Below are 17,667 nucleotides of genomic sequence, written 5' to 3'. Positions count from 1 at the left end.
CTGTAACTCCCATGGAGATAGGATGTTACACATGCAGATGCTTTTTATGTTTCCGTTAGCATCTTCCACAGATAACAATGGTTACAATAGGAACTCCATAAGGTGGTAGTAGAGTAAAACACAATTCGAAATTCTGACCCTCATTACAGATCAGTAAGGCTGTAGTATCTCATAAAAGATGGAGAAGTGACCAGAATGCAGTATGGATTACTTTATTGATTCTAGATAATATAATAGTCTTTAATCTGTCCTTTGTTGCTTTGAACCTTATCTCCTGCATGCTGCTGACTAGATTGTGTTTAGAGACAAAATGGAAGCCAAGGTCTGCCTTGGTCACGAGTTTGGTTAGGATTTATGACTTCAGAGATGTGGTGAGACCTGAACTATATTTTTAATTCCTTTATGTCATTTCTCCCTTTAGGTTCTCCGTTACTTTGACTATGTCTTCACAGGTGTCTTCACCTTTGAAATGGTTGTTAAGGTTAGTAATTGGGGAACTGGGCTTGAGCCTGTGATCTCATGACATTTTGGTAGTGTTTGGAACAGAGAACTTGAAGCTGCAGGGCAGAAGTAGAGCTGGGCTGAAGGTTTGTGAATCAGTATTTGGGGAGCATGAGAAACAAATGTCCCTTGGGGGAATCGCTCAAAAGAGCCTTTTCACACCTCCTTTCCCATTTAGTAGTCCAACAGGCACACATATCTTTCTTAGCTTGCCCAGGTCGAGTGAAAATTCCAGAAATAAGATATTCTCTTTCTTTCTTTCTTTCTTATAATGAATATACTGCTTAATATTTCTAAAATCTCTAAGCAGTTACGATTAACTACTCTGTCAAAATACAATATGGATTTGAATACTTCCAAACCATTCTTACCCTCAGAAAAAAACAACAACAGTTGTACATGGACACAGTTATGAACAAGTAAGGGTATGTGTGCCTCAAACCAGAGCTTTCAGAAACTAAACTCTGCCACTCTGCCTCCTGTACAGCCAGCACTCTAATTCTTCAGCAACCCTAGCAAATTAAGAGTTAAACTACATGCTATGATTATTGTGTGGTGTGCAGCTACATCTCTTTGTCTTAAATTAATTATAGCCCTAGGGGTGGATTGTTAATGTGATCGCACCATGCACAGAGAGGAAATCTATCCCTTTCCTCCATAACTACAACTCCCTCCCTGCAAAAAATGTCCCCACTACAGTTATAAAGCATAGTATAAAAGCATCGTAGCAGGGGAGGGGGGCAGTTTTCGGGAGAAGGTTGTGGCTAGGAAGGGAAAGGATAAACCTTCCCTTCCTGCATGCTGCAGTCACAATAACAATTGCCCCCATGACCAGAATTGTAAGAAAAACAAGAGACAGCCTAGAGCAGATCTCTGCTGGGGCTTGACTGAACACTTAAGACAGACGCACACAAGTTTAGATTCACTGGTGAGGAAATGTACAGACATGATGACACTGACAGATATCTAGGGCCTAATTCATATACCTCGGGTTACAAACACCTCAGGTTACAAACACTTCGTGTTACAAACTCTGCTAACCCAGAAGTAGTACCTCGGGTTAAGAACTTTGCCCCAGGATGAGAACAGAAATCGCACGGCGGCAGCAGGAGGCCCCATTAGCTAAAGTGGTACCTCAGGTTAAGAATGGTTTCAGGTTAAGAACGGACCTCCTAAACTAATTAAGTTTGTAACCCGAGTTACCACTGTATAATATGTTAGCCACTTGAAAGCAGAGCCAAACTGAAACCTTTTCACCCTGGAAGCCATTTGTGTGAAGTGTCCTCCTAGAAAGTTACAAAAATTTCAAATGTGCTAGCATATTTCCTTGAGGGCACTGAACTGCGCCTAAGAAAGCAAGGCATTATTCCCCAAATGTGGTTATTATAGTGAGGAATATTGTGTTTTCATGCTGCAGCTTTACAAGCTAAAGTGTGCCGTAGTTCACACTGCTGGCTTCTCTTGAGGCTACCGCGGATTGATTGTGTGACAGGCTTTTTTCACTTCACTTGGGAACTAAGATCTGCTCAGTTGAGTGCTAAGACAGAGCAAGATCTGGACTAAAAGCTGGTTTGTGCAAATAGGTAGCATGAGATACTATTAACTATTCCTAAAATGAGGTATTCCTAGAATCCACCCAGACCAGAACACCTTCATTAATTAAATTTCCCCTCCCCTCTGTATTCTCATTTTTTATTTCTATATCTATTTGTTACACTCATCATTCTTAACTGCATTTTGTATGTACTTGTGTCAACCATTCTGTATGAAAAATGACAAAATAATTACAAAAAGTATTTAATGTATCAGAACAATTAGTAAATTTATAAAGAATAAAAAATAAGTTTTTTCTATCCTGACCAGGCATAATGGTTAAATCCCTCTCTTTTAGAACTATCCTAATATTATTACCTATACCTTTGTTTGTTTGTTTATTCGTTCGTTCATTCATTCCCTCTCTAACACTCACACACCTAATTCCCTCCCGCATTTTTACTCAACTTCTCACACTCTTTCAGCTGCCATTCACAATCACAACGGACACTGCTAGACCTGTCATTCATTCTGACTCTAGCTAGCATTCCATCACATCCCCCTGCTGTCAATTGTTCTCCCACTCACCTGTCTATTACAACTGTCTTTCATGTTTGCGGACATAATGGTTGCTCCATGCCCTTATCGTAACTCCCAGGTCTCTTACTGAGGGGAATATATTTCATTTGGTTGACAGCCCTAAGCATACTTTTTTCCCTTCTGGCTTCCCATTTCTGTATATACTCTCTCAAGCCAGAGGATTTGCTTGTAGTTGTGACTGAGGACCACTAGATGACACCATAGTGCCTTATAGGTTAACTTCCACCACAATTCATCCTCGCTTCCACTTGTCCCATGCCAATATAAAGCATGGGTCAGAGCGGTTTTCCACTCACCCCATGCTTTCTAGGCACAGGTCAGAGTGGTTTTGCCTTTGCCCTTCCACTTTCCCCTGGATTTAGCTTTAGCGCTAAATCGAAACAAACAGCTATCCATGGAAAGCCTGATTTATGATTCAGTGCTAAATCACAAGTTTCCCTGGGAGAAAGCAGCAGGGCAATTGGAAGTGTGGATAAGCCCTAAGTCTCGCTGAAAATCAATGGGAATTATTTGAGTAAACATGGTTAGAATCATACAGGGGAAGGCTGTAGCTGAGAAAGGGCCATAGCTCATGCATTGCATGCTCCAAATCCAGTCCCTGGTGTTTCCAGACAGGACTGTGAGTTACTGAAACCTTGTTAGTCATTATCAATAACACTGAGCAAGATAGACCAATGGTCAGATCCAATATAAGTTCCATATGTTCTATATGTTCCATTAGGCTGCAAGAGCTTTTCCAGGCATTAGTTGTTTTTCATTCAGCAGTTCTTTGTGAGCTGCTTAATGGGTTCAAGAAGGGAAAGGTCTCACTCTGCATTCACTTCTGAGGCACCCAGGTGCATGCTTCCCACATGACTGCATATATTTTTTCTCTTTTAACATTACACAAAATGTGTGGTTGGTACATAGTAAAAATGCTAGGCTATATGTCTTTTTACTGCAGCATTTGAAGTGGCTCTGAATTTAAAGCATGCTTTACAGAGTGGCATAGTGAAAGATTTGCCTACAAGCAGCAGTATGTGTGCTGCAGAATGTTTTCATACACTCTGGATTCTGTGATGTGGGGTTTGATAACTCCAGTATTGCATACATCCCATCTCTGCCCAGTCAGCACCATTAAACATGTGGGAAGAGATTATGTCATGGAGGAAATTGTGTGTACAACACATCCAGAAAAACAATCAGTGTTTCAGACTGTGTTGTGCCAGCACAGCTCTCAAGAGTCATAAAAACCAGATTTAGTCTTTGAACTGGGCATGAAGTATCCTTTGTTTGCTATTTTCTGCATTGCCCATGAATACTAGAGCAGCACCTCTGGTCTGTTCTTAGCATTTTCATTTTCATGCAAGTCAGTTCCTTTTTTTTTTTTTTTTTTGCCTTGATCTCCTACTTTGTAAAATGAGCCCAGCAAGACTGACCTCCGTCATTAGAGTGGAATTATGGAAACAATAGTAATTGACACTAGGGGACTGGGGATCTCAAAATTATAGTAATCAAAACCATGCATAGTGCCTCAAGAACCCTGTGTTTCTTTGCTTTGGTTAATTCTTCAGATGATTGACTTAGGACTGATCCTTCATCGAGGCGCTTATTTCCGGGACCTGTGGAACATCCTGGATTTCATTGTGGTCAGTGGAGCATTGGTGGCGTTTGCCTTCACGTAAGTTTCTTTAGGGAGCCATAGTGCTTTCTTTCTTTTACCTCTTTCTGCAGAAAGCACAGCTCATTCCCTTCTCCTGGAAAAGACTCTTGTTGAAGCTTGCTGCATGATTGGTCTGTTAACAGTTGTCAACACATAGGCAACTTGGCCCTCCTGCCCATTCCCTCATCACAATCCCTCTTCCGGTGCTGCCATAAGCCTTCCTAGAGCATGGACACTCCAAATCTGTGTGCTCTCCCCTTGGCTTGGGATGCTCCTTGCATGTGGAGTTTTCCCCAAGGGCCAACTATAGGAATGGCAGACTGCCCCTGTTTCTTTTCAGACTCCTTGTAAGTTTCAGGTTGTGGGAATCCGAGCCATAAATTCCGAAAAATGATCTCCTATGTTGCACTGAATGGATATATCAGGATGCAAAAAGGCCAAGAGGCTGGCATGGCTAAGATTTTTTTTCTCAGTGATAACAGAAGCATACATCATTTGTAGAGAGGCTCCACTATTTCCTGTTCAAGTTAAGAGACAGAGCTGATTAAATGTAAAACCAACCTACATTTACAATACCACATTTAGGGTGTGTCAACATCAGTTCATAGTTCGTCATCAAAATATAGGGTGAGAAGCTCATGTGGTCTGCTCTTTCTGATTTGTCCCTTGTACATTTGCAATACAGATGCTGTGAGATGCATAGCACCAAAATGGGTTGGGTTTAAAAAGAAGAATAAAATATGGTTCAGGCCCTGAGTTCTAAAGTGCCTTATGCTGTATTCACACACTTTAGAAAAGAAATGTGAACTCACACATTTTAGAAGACATCTGAAGGCAGCCCTGTTTAGGGAAGCTTTTAATGTTTAACAGACTATTGTATTTTAATATTTTGTTGGAAGCCACCCAGAGTGGCTGGGGAAACCCAGCCAGATGGACGGGGTATAAATAACAAATTATTATTATTATTATTATTATTATTATTATTATTATTATTATTATTATTATTATTACTATTATTATTATTATTATTATCAAGTTTAATTTACTCTAAAACAAAGAAAATGAGGTTATGTTCTTAACAATATTTCTAATAATATCAGCAAAAACCTGAGTTGATAGTTTACTTTTGGCTCAAATTAGGGAGGGGATATATTTTGCTTTCCTTTTATTTTCAACTCCCCCCCCCCCCCCGCTACCAGTTTTGCAGGGTTGATATCAAATGATATACTTTTTATTTTAAAAAATATTTTTATTGATTTTCCAATATAATTCCAATAGCAGCCTCACTATAATAACAGCATTCTTCATATTGAACACATTCCTTTGTGGATAATGGAGGTTAGGGTGGATTTTGCTCTTCTCACCCCCTTCCCTCTCAGTTCCTTTCTCTCACACACACAGTTCCAATTTTGTTAAATTCCATTTATATTTCAATTTCTTCCATCCTGCCTTGTTCTGATATTTTTAAATAAAACTTGCATTCCAGGGAGGGTTGCCGTATCAAAAATGAAGAGAAAAACTATAAATAAGCAAACCACCACGAATGCTATTTAGTCCGGAGAGGAAGAGGGAATCAATATATATTTTACTCCAAGCCTCAGCCTTTGTAGCAACTAAGGTTTACAGCCAGCTGTTATTGTAGGATTCCTGCCACTGTAGGTCACATCCAAGCAGCCCAGAGCTTTCCAGCTGATCTTCACATCCTTCAGTTTTCCTGGATGTATAGAGATGGTCCCAGTTCTCCAGAGATGGCGTTAACTCTCCCTGCTCAGTTGAAAATTTTGTCAGGTAACCTGATGGTATCCCACGCTCTTTAGAGATACTTAGATAAAAGTGGCTGCAGACATGATCTGGTGCTCTTGGGCAGTGGCAGGGAAACATCTGTTACAAATTCCAGCCTCCTGTCTCCTTCACCCACAGAACCTTATGCAAATTTTGAAACTTAATGCTTCTTACAGAGCCTTATGCATTAAAGGGGTAATACACACCCTACATTTAGTTTGGACAAATACCACCGTCCTTGATCATTTCCCTTCCATCTTCAAATTATCAGAGTTTCCCTCATTTCTTTGAAAGAAAAAGAACCTGATTTTGCTCAAATTTATCCATTCACCATTTGCTACTTTCTTCTGCTTGTTACTTTGTTATGCATTTTTGTGGTGTGTATATATATATATATTTGTAAATCATTTTTATTAATTTTCAATTAATAATATTCCAGTTGGTAACAAATCAAATCAAATCTTGCCACATCATACCATAATGTGAATTATACATCCAAAATAAAAAATAAAAAATTCAAGGGAGCTTCCCATATTCTGGATGTCTAGAGAAAGTCTCTTTCAGTTGTTCCTACGTTCGTCTCTCTTGTATTTCCCCCAGTTTCACCATTCCGATCTTAACATCTTCTTCCAATCACTGGTGTGATTCTATCGCGATTCATAAGTCTGTTCGAATGCGAAGCATTTCCCCTGTGTTGTTCTTCTTTAAATGATTTAAGCATAGTCATCCCAATTGACCCTTCCTTCATCCCAGTTTTATCTTTGTTTTCCAATGCTCTGAGCACTCTTCCAACTCTTATTTAATTAGTAAGATTTATGGCACAGTGACCTTCCAGGTCTTTTAACCAGTTGTTGCTCGAAATACAAATTTTCCGTAGAAAAACAATGCCGCAGGCTGTATCTCACAGTTTCAGTAATTATTTGTTGATTGTTGTTCCTCTGGGATCCAAGCCAGCTCCCCCTGGGCCCTGGAGGGGAGCGAGCCACAAATCACAAATTTACCTTCACAAATTCATCCAAGTATAAAGATAGTCCATGCAAAATGCAGTTTTTGCGTGAGATATTCCCAGTCCATTGAATGTCTTTTGCTTCCCTAAGGGGAGTTCATTTATTTTCCTTCTGCATCACAACCGCCACAGTCACCGCCATATTTCTCAACCCGAGCCTTCTTCTTATCAAATCTTTATTTTTGCCTTGGGGCTCTCCGCAGATGGCTACGCAGCCAAATATCAAATTGATTTAACAGTTCCTCCCACATTTCTTTTGAGTAATTACGGTAATTCTTTCTTGGTGAGGTTCACCAAAGTAGCAAATGAGAAATAAAAGAGAAAGTCGCTCACCCCTCTTAAATCAAAGTGCAGTGATGAAAGTCCGCACCTTGGCATCCAGTGATTGTTTTGTTTAGCAGGTCTTTTTTATCTCCTTTCCAGAACACGCCTGTTTCTTAGTCCGAATTTTAATGATTTTAGGAAACAGGGATCTCCCGCTCATGGCGATGACTTTGGAGAGTTGCAAACTCATGCAGTGCTTGCACCCAGCATCCCTGCCCCCGCATTCTGTAGCGAGCAGCAGTTATCGGACGAACTGCGGGTGACAGCCAGTCCCCCCTACCCTTGGGGGGATCGGCAGGGCCAATTACCCCCATATTAACCCTGAAAACCTGAACGATTGGGGTCCAGTGTTCTGGGAAAGCAGCCAACGGCCATGACAGAAAACCGGAAGCTGGTTTGTGTTTTTATATTGTAAACCGCCCTGTGATCTTTGAATGAAGGGCAGTGTAGAAATAATAATAATAATAATAATAATAATAATAATAATAATAATAATAATAATGTATTTAGATGCAGAAGTCAGACTGTTTCTGACCTTCCACAAGCCTGGGTACCTCATTACCTCACAGAGCTGCCTCAAGATTCTGTCAACAATTTCTTAGGATGCCAATAATATTATAACTGTGTTTGGGTGTAGGCTATAAAGCTATAATTGGACAAATCTAGCTTTTTTCAAACTATGACAAAATATCCATTGAATACAATCTTGAGGGGTGAAATTTTTTTACAGGAATTCCACAGGAGCTTATTCTGGGATAATGAAGAACTTACTGGAATGAAAAAAGAGGGTGGGTTGATGCAGAGATATCTCATTCATCATACGAAAAGAAAAGTAGGAATTTCCTGAATTCTCAGAAGCATCATACATCATGTCTGGAGTTCTGAACTGAGTCTCAAACTTTTATCAATAAATGAAGTTACAGTGATTTAGAATCAATAACTTTCTGTCCTATACTGGAAAAGAACTTTCCTGCTTAGCAGCCTCTGCAATTGGTCCATTTCATAAGGCAGAGAGGCCAGCCTGGTGCCGTCCAGATTTCTGGACCACTGTAACACCCACACCAGTTAAAGCACTGTTCACTTGAAGAGTCATGGCTCCCCCCCCAAAAAAAAAAAAACCCTGGGAACTGTCGTTTGTTAAGGAATTCTAACTCTGTGAGGGATGGCCAACAACTCTAAGCACCCTTAACAAACCATAATTCCAAGGATTCTTTGGGGAAATCCATGATTGTTAAAGTGGTATAAGAGTGCATTTAATGTGTGGTGTGAATGTAACCTACAACCCCCATCATCCCTGACCGTTTGCTATGTTGGGACTGATGGGAATTTGAGTCATAAGCACCGAAATGTCACCAGGTTGGCTATCCCTATCATAGGGCTTGACTGAACTGGTCCCAGTTCCTGATTTCCTTTGCTCCCACATGGAACAAGGAAGTCAAAGGGAAGAAACAAGCAGAGACTCCTTAGTATTGGGGAACCTCACACCTGTGTCATGTGTCTGCGGTTCAGCTGAAAATTGGATGCACACAGTGTGTAGTGCTGATTGATTCAGAGCACGCTGGACAGGATTTGAATGTCTTAATTTCTTCCAAGGGTAACTAGTCCTAAAGGTGCAGATCTATATTCATTTTCCCTCCTAGAAATAATTTTTAGGAGCTTGGACCAAGGTGTAGTAGAAGAGGAAAGAACAATCTAATAGGTTGCAACTTCTGTTGTTTGTTCATGTTATAGCTCTATTAACACGCATGGCAATCTAAAGGCTTATCCACACTTCCTCTTGTCCTGCTGTTTTCTTCATGGGGAAACCGCTCTTTAGCAGATTTCCCCCAGATTGCCATTTGTTCTGTTTATTGCAAAAGAGCAGGTGTTCCCTTGGAAAGGAGTGGGTCAAGGGGAAACCACTCAGACTCATTCCTAGAAAGAGCAGGTCAAGCGGAAAACCACTCAGCCCTGTGCTTTCTAGGCAGAGCCGTAGCTACAGGGGAGCTAGCCAGGTTTTTGCACTGGGTAAAGGCTCCAGAAAGGGGCACTATTGAGGCTCCCAGGTGAAATAAAGCCTAGTTTCACCCTGTTTCTAGGCACAGGACAAGCAGAAGTGCAGATGAGCCCTAAGCTGCAATCCAGTCCACTTGGCTGGAAGGGAGGTTGGATGAGGCAGAGGTGAGCCTCTGTCCAACCCTGCCAGCAGAGATGTTTCACCACTGTACCTCAATGTGCCTGCATAAATGGCAGTCAGGCAGAAGCTACCACCAGCAATATCACCACTGGATGTAGTCAGGGTAAACCCCATAACAGGGAAAGGTCATATCACATGATGCCAATGGGCCCAATCTGGGCCTCTTCACTATGCCAGCTTGGGAGCTGGCATAGCATTAGGGCATTTTTTTGTTTCCCACTCCCTTTCTGCCCTGGCTGGAGTGAGTGGTGAGGCTGTGTGGATGTGGTGGTGGCCATGTCATTTGGTTAAGCCCTGCCACTGCAACCCATGAAGAAAAAACAATCCTTCAGCCCCAGTGAGTTTACCATTTAAATTGTGGTTAGAAAAACAGGGAGTTGGGGGGTGAAGTGGAGGCAAGTGTAACAAGGTTTTCTGAGTATGCGAGCAGGTGAAGTTCCATATGCATTTGCAGTGGAAGGAATGCAACATAGCACTAAGGAAATTGCTTCATCAGGGCAAGCATTGCTGCCTGATGGAACGTCCTCTCTCCTCCCCTCATGTGCTGTCCTGAGGGTTCTCTCAGTACCCACCCTCCAAGCCAATTTGGGGGTTATGTGGAAGGAGAAGAGGAGGAAAGCCCAGTAGTAGTTGGGGTTGTCCTTGTGCAGGCTTCTGCTAGTGAACAGTTAGTTGCCTAGTGTCTTTATCCCAAAATTCATCAAAGCCAGAAATCTTGAAGTTCATGGGCAGTTTTTATGAGGTGCTCTGCACTCCATCATTCAGCATCAGGCTCTTGTGATGCATGAGAAAAAAATTATTAATGCAACCTTATCTTATATTTTCTATCTACAAACCACAAGGATGGTAGGAGATTCCTCAGCAACCCAAAGGTTACCAGATTAGTGCAGTCAGCCTTTCTCCTGGAATAGCCACCTTATTTTCTCCCTACCTGCATGCCTTGCACCCATTTTCCAGCTCTTCCGTGCATCTGCAACTTTCTTCTATAGTTTTTGGCTCTCTGCATGAACCTAGGAACGTGCTATGGCCTCCTCAAAAGTGCTTGCACTCATGCACTGGGGTCTCAGGGTTGCTGTCTCCAGTCATGCCCGGGCGAGATTTAATCTGGAGGTGTTTCAGCCTCTTTTCCCAGATCACACACCTTTAACAGCATGTTATTCTTACATTTTATTTTTTTTTGTCCTGAGGCGATGGGCAAAGCAGCCTGAATACAGAGTGAACATTTGAAACCTTCAGTTCTCACCTGAGGCCGCAATGCTTCGCTTACGAACCCCTCCATATGTCCTTTTTATTCATGATTATTTGTTGTCATGATGGTACTGCGAGTTCCTCTGTAGCCGTCTCAGGTGAAGGTAGTCTTACAGTTCTAGCATATCTCTTAAGTAGCCAGACATAGAACAAGCTTGGGGAAGAACTGAGGCTGAAATCCTGGAATGGTGACTAAAGTTTCTAATCAGGTGTCACATATGCAGCACGTGGCACTGAGCCAGTGCCATCACATGGAAAGGCAAGCTCCAGTAGTGTTGTGAACTTGTGACTAAGGCAAGCCTATGTCCCTGTAAGGCAAGCCTATGTACCTGGGTTGTGTAGCAGGGTGAAAGTGTAATTGTCTGTAAGGCCTGCCGTAGCTCACTCTTCCAGATATCCTATTTTTTAAAATATCTTAACACAATGGAACTTGATCCTGTACCTGCAGGACTGAAGAATGGGAGCTGTGAATTCACCTTGCAATAGATTAGCATTTATTCTACTGATCCAACATGCACATGCTTATCTACTCAGCCTTGGAGATCTGACTAGGACAGTGCTTCTGCTTCAAAAACAATAAGGGCAGCAAGAGCTATGGAAGAGTATATGGGGTGCATTAGTAGAGATGATGGGTATCTGACAGATTTATCAGAGATTTGGGGCTCCTGGAGACAATGGGTCTCATTTTCTTTTATAATCTCACAATTGCCACCATAGAAGAGTGGTGGAATAGGATTAATGTCTGACATAGCTGGCATTTAAAAAGTCAGTGCAAACAACTTTGCAGCGACATTGTTGGTGGTTGTGTTTCCCAGTCATTTATTACTCTGATGGAACTTGCCACCCTCTACTGCACTTTTCCTTTCCTCTCTTTCTTATGCATTCTATATCACTGGTGATCTGGTTTGTTCTTCTCTCATCTCTCATCAGTTTCATTAAAATTTTCATCAGCATATAGAAAATGTTTTTGAGCCAATCATGCCAGCTTCAATTAAATGTACAAGGGTCTGGATTGTTTTTCAGCTGTGTTGCTGTCATCTGACTGTATAAACTGCTCTGTAGTCCACTACGTTATGTTTATTCATACTATTGCATCAGTAGTAGCCACACCAGTGTGTTAAGCAACTAGATTCTGGATTGTAAACTCATTTCATAGCCACTGTTCTAGACTGGAACTTCGGATCACCGGAGGAGTGTCGAGATAATTGCTATTACCCCACCTAGGTCCAAAAAAATTTGTGCTGATGAGAGCTTGGCCTCCCCCACCACTATTGCTATCTGTATTTGGACAAAAGAATAATCACCTTGATAGGGAAAGTTAGTAGAGCTTCATGAAACAATAGTTTTTATTTGTACTAGCTTAGAAGTAAGGACTGAACTGAGAATTGTTAAACAGTGTCCCAGACCTAAACAGCCTAATTAGCTTCCCATGTCATGTGGTGAGGCATGCAACCTGATCCCACATATGTTTATTTGGAACCAAGTCGCACTTAAAATCCTAACCATGCCTACTACAAAATATGTCCTATTGAATTCAGTGCTGCTTACTCTCAGTTAGGTGGGGTTAGGATTGCAGCCTTTGTCCCTACTAAGCGTGCTTAGTTATAAAGACTTGATATTTCAATCAAACTCCTCTTCATTTTCATTCCTTAGTCAGGATTTGTGTAACCATTGGAATTTGATGCCTTGATTTTTATGTCAGTGGAAATTAGTATATAAATCCAAGTAAGCACATCAAGAAATGGATGCTGAATGAAAGACCAAAAAGCTTTAAAGAATAAGGATATGTAAATTTAGGGTAAAGATTAAGCCTTGAATAAAAAACAAGTACAATCTGAATGTGAGTAAGCTCCACATAAGACATGAATAAGATTTTTTGAAGCGCCTTTGGCTGCTGCCCTTTGCCCTCAGGTGGTTTTTTGTGTTTGTTGTTTGTTTTTGGATGAGCAAGGGTAGACAGGTTTGTTTTCTTTGTAAGAAATGCTTTCTCCAGTGATGCTGGAAACTTCCCAGGTTTCCAGCTGAGCTGGCATGAAGGATTTTCTCAACACCAAGGCTTTGATCTTGTTTAGCCTAAGATCTGTAGCTAAACAGTTGTAGCACATTACTACCCTGTGTTTCAAGGCAGCCGCCAAAGAAGGGTGCAAGAAAAACCTATTTGGTTCAGAAACCTCCCTGAACAGAGCCAGCATGTGGTATTGGGTTCGTTTGGGGTTTATGTTGTGTGTTCTCTTTCTTAATGTTACTCACTTTCCTTGTCTCTTCCCTTTCACTGCCACTTCACAACAGGAGCAGCACACGGTAAAGTCTTTCTGTCTGTCTCTTTCTCTTTCTTTCTTTCTTTCTTTCTTTCTTTCTTTCTTTCTTTCTTTCTTTCTTTCTCACTCACTCTCTGGTACACATTCTATTTATCTATGTGATCTTGGTTATGCATCACTTTGGCTAATGTGGCTGGAAGGGAAGACATTTTAGAGCTCCTTTCGTCTCTCCAAACATCAGCCATTCAGTTAGTACTGTTGTAGGTTGCATCACTGAGTTGGGATCACTGTATTTTACTGTCAGGATTTCACTCTCTGGGACTCTGCAATGGCCATGATGTGCACTGAACAGAACATTCTACTGCAACCTGCTTGAAATGTATTGAAATCCTACTTGTGCCAGGAACTCATGATATGCTAATGTTGTCAAGGATGAAGGACAAGGATGGTGATTAGAAATAACATCAGCTTTAAAAAGAAAGCCCCCACGTGCTAGAGACTTTGGGAACATCCAACTGCACTGAGCAGTCATAGGACAGGGTGCTACTTCCTAGAGGCCTGTTGTCATCTACACACAACAGCAACAAAAACGGCCCTGGGGCATCTGCTTGGGAGTTGTTGTTTTTTTAATAAAAAAATCTAGCCTCCCTTGTGCTTTTGTTCTGTCCAGGAGGGAGTGGGAGAGCATAGTTTGCTTGGCTGTAAAGCCTGGGGCTCACTGTTGTTCGAAGGAAAGTCTTCTGGTGAATAGAGATATAACGCAAATAAGCAGGGCATTCTCACAACTATGGAAATATGTTATGCCCAAACAGACAATTCTTCTGTCTCTTTGTTCTGCAGGCTAGCTATTTTCAGTAATGTTAAACATTTATGCTGGAAAATGACAGTGTTTGGGAATGTCATGGCCAGAGAGTGCTAATAGGATCAAGCTGGAATATGTCACTACTAGGCATCCGTTTTGCATTTTCTGGCATCTAAAACTGTCATTTTATTAAAAGTGTCATGAGAGATTATCTAGCTGTCAGAACTCTTTCCCTTTGTGTCTGACTTTTGGAAGGATTATAATCGGGAGCTCTTCTCCAAGTGGCTTTGTTGGCTCTCCATTGAATATATGTTCACTCAAAAGTTTGAAAACCATCTCTCCAGCAGTGCATTTCTGAGAAAAGGTTTTGCCACTCTCTTTATAGTATGAGGCTATTCACATGTGTTGAACCAGAAGTGTAAAAGAAAGAGTGCTCCTCGCAGAAGTGTATGTTAGATAGCAGGGCCTGTGAAGCAGCTGTAGTTATAATAGCTCTCCTGTAATACAGTCATGTTGCTTAAATGTTTCCTTAAATTATAACTATAATTTATTATATATATGCCTCAAATACACCCGCTATTAGAAAAGCTGTGTTGTAGTGGACTTGCAGTGCTTTATTGTAGGCATATACAAGTTTCTCTTACCACCCCAGCTGGTAAAAATACAACAACATTAATAAATTAAATAGCTAACAATTTGCTGCATATTCATGATTTCCAAAATCAGCTTCCCTGCTCTGCCTAACGGTGGGGCTGGCTTTCAGTGGCTTCTTGTAGAAGATGAGAAGAGATTATATATTTCTCCAAACTAGGAATCGATTCCAGGAATATGTCCTTGTCGTCTTCTTTTTCACTTTTTCATCCAATAAGAAAAATTGACAAGGTGGAGCTAAATGGGACTGAAGAACTTTAGCATATTGCTACTCTCACCTTTGCATGTGTGTTGTGCACTGAAGGCAGAGATGGAATTCTATCTTACTGCTGGAGAGAAGGTTCTAGGTTATCTGGATGCAAACAGAATGTGAGCCAGTGGATAGGTTAAGGAAAAGCATATTGAACAGTCATCCAACGACGGGACTACTGCAGAATAAACTTTTAATTCTCCCCATACCAAAAATTCTCTGGGATTGGAAAACTAATGTGTAATGGAGAAGGATAGGCTAGAACAATTCTCATAGATGTGCAAGCATTCTCACTGGGGTGCTGGCTTTCAACATACAAGAATTTTTGTCATGAAATATGCCATGCCACCCATCTGCATTCTGAAGTACAGTAGTACAGTCCCAGGAAGGCTTTACTACATGATATAATAACAGCTACAACTACTACTACAACAACAACAACCAAAGCACCCAGTATGTTTGAATATGTGTTTTTTTATGCCTCAGGGCTATAAAGATTCTGTAGGTGTACTTTGTATTCTTTCAATTTGTAGCAGGTCTGTAAGGGGCTTCCCACATTTCTGTGTTCTGTTGGTTCTGTATAAGTTATCTGCATAAAGCTAGTATATGTTTCTAACAGCATCAACATATTCTGCTTCGCTTCGGCATGGGTTCCTGAAGCAGCACAGTGAGAGCATTAATTCAGGCTGCAACTTCTTCCTTTGTTATTTTCCCCATTCTTAGGAGAATCCTGTTTTTAAATGCCCCCCTTCATTTGATATGATGTACACACAGTGTGGGTGGCGCTGTGGGTTAAACCACAGAGCCTAGGACTTGCTGATCAGAAGGTCGGTAGTTCGAATCCCCGCGACGGGGTGAGCTCTCGTTGCTCGGTCCCTGCTCCTGCCCACCTAGCAGTTCGAAAGCATGTCAAAGTGCAAGTAGATAAGTGCAAGTAGACCTTCTCTGGCGGGAAGGTAAACGGTGTTTCCGTGCGCTGCTCTGGTTCACCAGAAGCAGCTTAGTCATGCTGGCCACATGATCTGGAATCTGTACGCTGGCTTCCTCGGCCAATAAAGCGAGATGAGCCCCACAACCCCAGAGTCGGTCACAACTGGACCTAATGGTCAGGGGTCCCTTTACCTTTTACCTTTACCTTACACACAAATGCATAGCCAGTTATGATCTGAGAAATGTAAACCTTAGTAAGGCTGTAATGATTCTTGGCATTGTATGTGTGTGCACTTTACAAAACTGGGAGAAGACAACTTTAGTAGCACAGGAGATGAGGCGAAACTAATATAGGGTAGCATAAAAACAGGCAGGATAACTTGACTGGCAAGGTTTGAACTTTAAAGGAAATTGAAACTGAGTTGAGGACTGCTGTTGAATACTTTAGTGCTGTGTATCAGCTGGTATCAATGAGTGCCATTGCCTTGTAACACTCCAATACACCTCACAGCACCTTCTATGCTTTCTCAGTGAATCTGGTAACAACAGTTAAAGAATACATCCAGCAATATTTGAACCCCCTTTGAAAATGTTACTTCTAGACCAGGCTATTTTCTTTTTTGAGGAGCACATGCCTTGGGACGGAGCATTCCAACTTCTTAGCACCTTGAGGAATTCTTCACAAGGGATCTAAATCCTATGGTGCTGGTGAACAGAAAGGGTATGAGCTGAAAGGGTACCAATACAGATGAAGTGGTGGGTGGAATCAAAAGCATATAAAAAAGGGTAAAGCAGCTTAAGGAATGGCAAGAATGGAGTGGTAACTGGAAAAGGTAGATGCGACTGTTACAACAGAACCTTAAAAGTAGTATGGATGACAAAAAGGTTAGCGGATAGCATGAGTATATATCTCCCTTTGGCAGTCCTCTGTCTAGAACATTGTAAAGATTCAAGCCTCATTGTTTTTCCTTGTTCTTCTGTCCTCACCCAACATCTCTCTACAGAGGCAGCAAAGGGAAAGACATCAACACCATCAAATCCTTGCGTGTCCTGCGTGTCCTCAGACCCCTCAAAACTATCAAGCGATTGCCAAAGCTCAAGGTGTGTTGGGGGTAGCAGCAAAAAAAAGATGGAGATGTACATTGATGGAACTATATAATCATTGTTGTTTTGGGGGGATGTAAATCAACAGTTTAAGAAAGAAAATGTGGGTGTGGTTAGAGTGAGAAGAAGGTTGGACCCAGCCTTCAGACGCTTTCATGCATGAGATCTAGTGAAACAAAGGGAGGGGTTTCTGTATTTTCTCTCCATAAGCATCTCTCAGTGTCCTTTGAATTGGATCATAGTTAGGGATGGAGGAAGAATCCACCCTACCCTTACACAATCCAGACAGATCATGCATGACCTGGATCATCTTCAGAATCCACAGTCCAGTGAATTCCATTATGAGGGGATCTGCAGGCTCTGTGCTGCCTCCAACCCTTCTCTGAACTTCCCTCCCTTTAAAATGCATGTAAATATTGGGGCAGCCGTTTCCCCTCATACAGTTCTTTCTGGGAGTGACAGAATGATATCAAGTACTGTTGTTCTCAGGGAGTCTTGCTCTATGCATATTGAAAGCAAGGAGCCCCCCCCCCATGCCAGCTGCTTAGGCTCCGGGTGGTTGCATACACTATTCCTGAAGCTATAAATAGAAAAATGGGGGGGGGGGGACTGGAGAGAGTATGCAACCATCAGACTGCCTTATAAGTACTTTAACATGTGTGTTTCTAGGTGCATTTTAAATAATTTTCCATTTAAAATCTGCCTGAAAATGGGATGGGATGAATTTAGTCCCATCACCTGTGAGAACTGGGATGGACCAGACTTTAATGGGTCCATCTATACCTAAGCATAGCTGTGCCTGTTTTCCAACCATAATTCTGCAAAATGAGGATAACATTTCATGCATCTGATTAAGTGGA

General features: G+C 41.5%; 1 protein-coding gene across 4 annotated transcripts in view; it reads left to right on the top strand.

Annotated features, from left to right (window-relative positions):
- Nucleotides 1-17,667, top strand: part of CACNA1A (calcium voltage-gated channel subunit alpha1 A) — a 259,869-nt gene that overhangs the window by 170,237 nt on the left and 71,965 nt on the right. For all 4 annotated transcript variants that reach the window (XM_081181633.1, XM_081181634.1, XM_081181632.1 and 1 more), the window contains 3 exons: nt 422-481; nt 4,188-4,294; nt 16,708-16,804. In XM_081181633.1, the coding sequence (XP_081037759.1) occupies nt 422-481; nt 4,188-4,294; nt 16,708-16,804 (264 nt within the window). The remainder of the gene's footprint in view (nt 1-421; nt 482-4,187; nt 4,295-16,707; nt 16,805-17,667) is intronic.

This window comes from Podarcis bocagei (genome assembly GCF_964188305.1).
Source record: "Podarcis bocagei genome assembly, chromosome: 2".
Classification (NCBI taxonomy): Eukaryota; Metazoa; Chordata; class Lepidosauria; order Squamata; family Lacertidae; genus Podarcis; species Podarcis bocagei.
This window is presented reverse-complemented; position numbering and strand designations above follow the sequence as displayed.